The 4,220-nt window shown below is 48.8% G+C and overlaps 1 protein-coding gene across 1 annotated transcript; it reads right to left on the minus strand.

Annotated features, from left to right (window-relative positions):
* Positions 1–463: 463 nt before the first annotated feature.
* On the minus strand, positions 464–1,027 carry MSGN1 (mesogenin 1). Its single transcript, XM_014072558.2, has one exon. The coding sequence runs from the start codon at positions 1,025–1,027 to the stop codon at positions 494–496; it is 534 nt and encodes a 177-aa protein (XP_013928033.2). The 3' UTR covers positions 464–493.
* Between the last annotated feature and the right edge of the window lie 3,193 nt (positions 1,028–4,220).

The raw sequence follows: 4,220 nt of genomic DNA on the forward strand, positions 1-4,220 counted from the left end.
ATCAAAAAGTCAGCGGAAAAAGACACATCCCCAAAAGAAAGCAACTGGCAAACTTTTCGGTACTGTTCCCTACAAAGCTGCCTTGCCTGTCCTCCCACTGGGGAAAGGGGTTTTGACCCACATTTGTTCGTAAAAATGTCACTGAAAAAAAAAAAGAGAAGGCTGTCAAGTGGAAGTGGGGTGGGTGGAGGGGGAGAAAGGATCGGATAGATAGGCGGCTGCCTTCCAAAGAGGGCATAATGAGCCGAGGTGGCGCAGTGGTTTAATGCAGCACTGCAGGCTACTGCTAGATCAGCAGTTCAGCGGTTCAAATCTCACCAGCTCAGGGTTGACTCAGCCTTCCATCCTTCCGAGGTGGGTAAAATGAGGACCCGGATTGTTGTTGGGGGCAATATGCTGACTCTCTGTAAACCGCTTAGAGAGGGCTGAAAGCCCTATGAAGCGGTATATAAGTCTAACTGCTATTGCTATAATAAGCTCCCACCCAAAGCCTTCAAGGCATTTGTCCTTGCTTGACGGTGTTGAGCAAATCCGTGAGTTCCCCGATGTACTTGATGGTGTATTTCAGCGTCTGTATCTTGGTGAGCGGCTGGCCCCGCTGCGTGTACATGGGCGGCAGGTAATTGCGCAGCGTGTGCAAGGCTTCGGCCAGCGTCCTCATGCGGAGCTTCTCCCTCTCGCTGGCCTTTCGCCTCCGCTGCACCGACATCCGCCCTTTGGGCCCTTTGTGACTTTGGCCCTGCCCGGGCCGCGAAAGATAAACGGAGGGAAACTCCCCGAGCGGGTACCCTCCCAGGCTGCTCCCGGCTTCGCTCCCGTCGCCGGGACCGCAGGGCACGTCCACCAGCAGGGGATAAGGCGAAGAGGCGTACGAGTCGAAGGACGGCGACGGGGAGAGGCTTGGCGCCGGCGAGCTCTGGCACAGCTCCAGGGAGCCGCCGCAGCCGCCGCCGCCGCTGCCCTTCCAGTCCCAAGAAGAGGAGGAAGGGGAGGAGGAGGAGAAGAAAGGCGGGGGATCCGCGTCCATGCTCTCCGTTGGCCCTTCCCGAGTCGGACGAGGGCATGCGAGCCACGTCGGGGGGTCCCCAGTCCTCGGGAGAGGCTTTTATGGGCGCGGGAGGAGTGGGGAGGGGGGGGCTTGGTGACCAAAGGGGCCACCGGGTGCCAAGGGAGTGGCGGGCATTCAAATGAAGCTCCCCTCGGGGAGGTCCAAATGAACTCCCCGGCGTCTCCTCCGCTCCTCCAGGACAATTAGCGCCTTTCGGCTAAAGGGCCATTTCGGCTGAGTCGCAGGCGAGGGCGAGAAAGAGGAGGGGGGCGGCCCGGGGTAGGGAGCAGAGGGCAGCGCCTGGCAAAGCCGTCGGGCTAGGCTGCTTGATATGTTAACGGGGATTTGGCGGGGAAACCCATCCCCTTAAACCAATGTTTCTCAACCTTGGCAACTTGAAGATGTCCGGACTTCAACTCCCAGAATCCTGGACTGCTTTAATTTAATGTAACTTGAAAGGCTTCACTTTCTTTATAAGGGACTGGGCTTTTTGTATGGATGGGTTTGGTATCTAGGCAGAGGTCAGAGTCACAAAGAATGTGGAGCAGGGAGGTGCTTCAATGGACACCATCCAGTGGTAGGGAAATTGCTGCTATGGGAGGTGAAATGGGACTTTTAATGGGTTTTTATTATGCAGTGGGTTTTAAACAATTTTGTAAGTTGCCTGGAGTCACCAATCCGTGAGTTGGGCAATAGATAGATAGGTAGGTAGGTAGGTAGGTAGGTAGGTAGGTAGGTAGGTAGGTAGGTAGATAGATAGATAGATAGATAGATAGATAGATAGATAGATAGATAGATAGATAGATAGATAGATAGATAGAAAGATAGGCAGGCAGGCAGGCAGGCAGGCAGGCAGACAGACAGACAGACAGACAGACAGACAGACAGACAATACATTAAAAGCCTGAATGGGATGGAGTTCTGCTGCCTTTGAGATTTTTTTTTTCTTAGCATGAAATCTTGCCAGTATTCTTCTGGTCCAAGGCAGTGTTATCAGGCATGGCTGCAAAAATCCATACAAGATGCCATAAGAATTATACTTTTCCTTATTCTTTGTTGCTATCAAGTTATTTCTAGATTTTTTAAGCTGAGAGATATATTTGCCTCTTTGCGAATGCTGGCTGGGGAATTCTGGGAGTTGAAGTCTGGACATCTTCAAGTTGCCAAGGTTGAGAAACACTGCTGCAGGTTTTAGAACACTCCCAAGGTTAAGAAGACCAAAACTTGGAATTCATATTTCTGTGTTCTACAAAATAGGGTTTGATTGGGGAGAGGATGAAGTATTTGGGATCCTAGATTGTTTAGTGGATTTGCTACTCTTTTTCCATAAATAATGGAAGTTTCTATTTCCCCCAGTTTTTTTCCTATTTTTATTTATTGTGTCAAGCATGTATAAGATAACAGATATAAGTATAACCATAAATAAGAATACAGAAAATGGCTATGAATAAGTGGGGACAGTAGGACAGGGACAATAGGCACGCTGGTGCGTTTATGCACGCCCCTTACTGACCTCTTAAGAATGGGATGTGGGGTGAGGTGGACATTAGACAGTCTAAGGCAGTGTTTCTCAACCTTGGCGACTTTAAGTCCTGTGGACTTCAACTCCCAGAATCCCCCAGCCAGCGCTGGCTGGGGAATTCTGGGAGTTGAAGTCCAGACATCTTCAAGTTGCCAAGGTTGAGAAACACTGGGTTAAAGAAACGCTACCTTAGACTGTCTACTGTTGACCTCACCCCACACCCCATTCTTAAGAGGTCTGTAAGGGGCGTGCATAAATGCACCAGCGTGCCTATCATCCCTGTCCTACTGTCCCCACTTATTCATAGCCATTTCCTGTATTCTTATTTATGGTTATACTTATATCTGTTATCTTATACATGCTTGACACAATAAATAAAAATAGATAGGAAGAAAACTGGGAGAAATAGAAACTTCCATTATTTATGGAAAAAGAATAGCAAATCCACTAAACAATCTAGGATCCCAAATACTTCATCCTCTCCCCAATCAAACCCCATTTTGTAGAACACAGAAATATGAATTCCAAGTTTTCGTCTTCTTAACCTTGGGAGTGTTCTAAAACCTGCCGCAGTGTTTCTCAACCTTGGCAACTTGAAGATGTCCCGACTTCAACTCCCAGAATTCCCCAGCCAGCGAATGCTGGCTGGGGAATTCTGGGAGTTGAAGTCCAGACATCTTCAAGTTGGCAAGCTTGAGAAACACTGGGTTAAAGTCTTGCCCAGCCATCTGCAGGTAGAACTGAGAAAGGCTTTTCTCCAACCTGATGCCCTCAAAGGGGTTCCTGAAAAAGCAGCTTTGGGAGAAGGCTGTACTGGAGCATGCCCATCGGGAACTCCCACCGTAGCTCAATGGGAGAAGATGGGGGTTGAATGTAGAAAGGGTGAAACTTCGCAGTGTTTCTCAACCGTGGCAACTTGAAGATGTCCGGACTTCAACTCCCAGAATTCCCCAGCCAGGGAAATGCTGGCTGGGGAATTCTGGGAGTTGAAGTCCAGACATCTTCAAGTTGCCAAGGTTGAGAAACACTGCCCTAAACACCCCGCAAGGAATTAAAAGCCAGGAGGGGGAGCTTCTCTTTCCTTTTCCAGCCGGGCATCCCGTCTCTCCACCAGGCGCATCTTCTCTTTCCTAGCGCTCCAAAAAGCTGGTCGTCATAAGTTCTGCACCTTTTCTGAATGCTGGCTTTCCTTTAAAAAATAAAAAAAGCACGACAGTATCCAAGGTTGAATGAAGCAGGCGGAAAAGGGGCTTCTGAGTATTATTTATTCCGCTTATGCTCTAAGGAGCACTTTTTATTTGATAGCAAAGATATTTTATTAAAAGGTATATCATACTTTGCATCATACAAATGTACATTTGGGGTTGTTTTTCTAGGAGGTCAAGTTTGCATAGGTTGTTCTCCTTGCACATATGTGCTAGTCATTCCCGACTCTAGGGGGCGGTGCTCATCTCCATTTCAAAGCCGAAGAGCCAGCGCTGTCCAAAGACCTCTCTGTGGTCATGTGGCTGGCATAACTAAACGCCAAAGGCTCACAGAATGCTGTTCCCTTCCCACCAAAGGTGGTTCCTAATTTTCTATTTACATTTTTACATGCTTTCAAGCTGCTAGGTTGGCAGAAGCTGGGACAAGTAATGGGAGCTCACTCGG

This window comes from Thamnophis sirtalis, unplaced genomic scaffold (assembly GCF_051295495.1).
Source record: "Thamnophis sirtalis isolate CommonGarterSnake01/CBP01778 unplaced genomic scaffold, rThaSir2_p1.2 scaffold_5, whole genome shotgun sequence".
In the NCBI taxonomy this organism is placed as follows: Eukaryota; Metazoa; Chordata; class Lepidosauria; order Squamata; family Natricidae; genus Thamnophis; species Thamnophis sirtalis.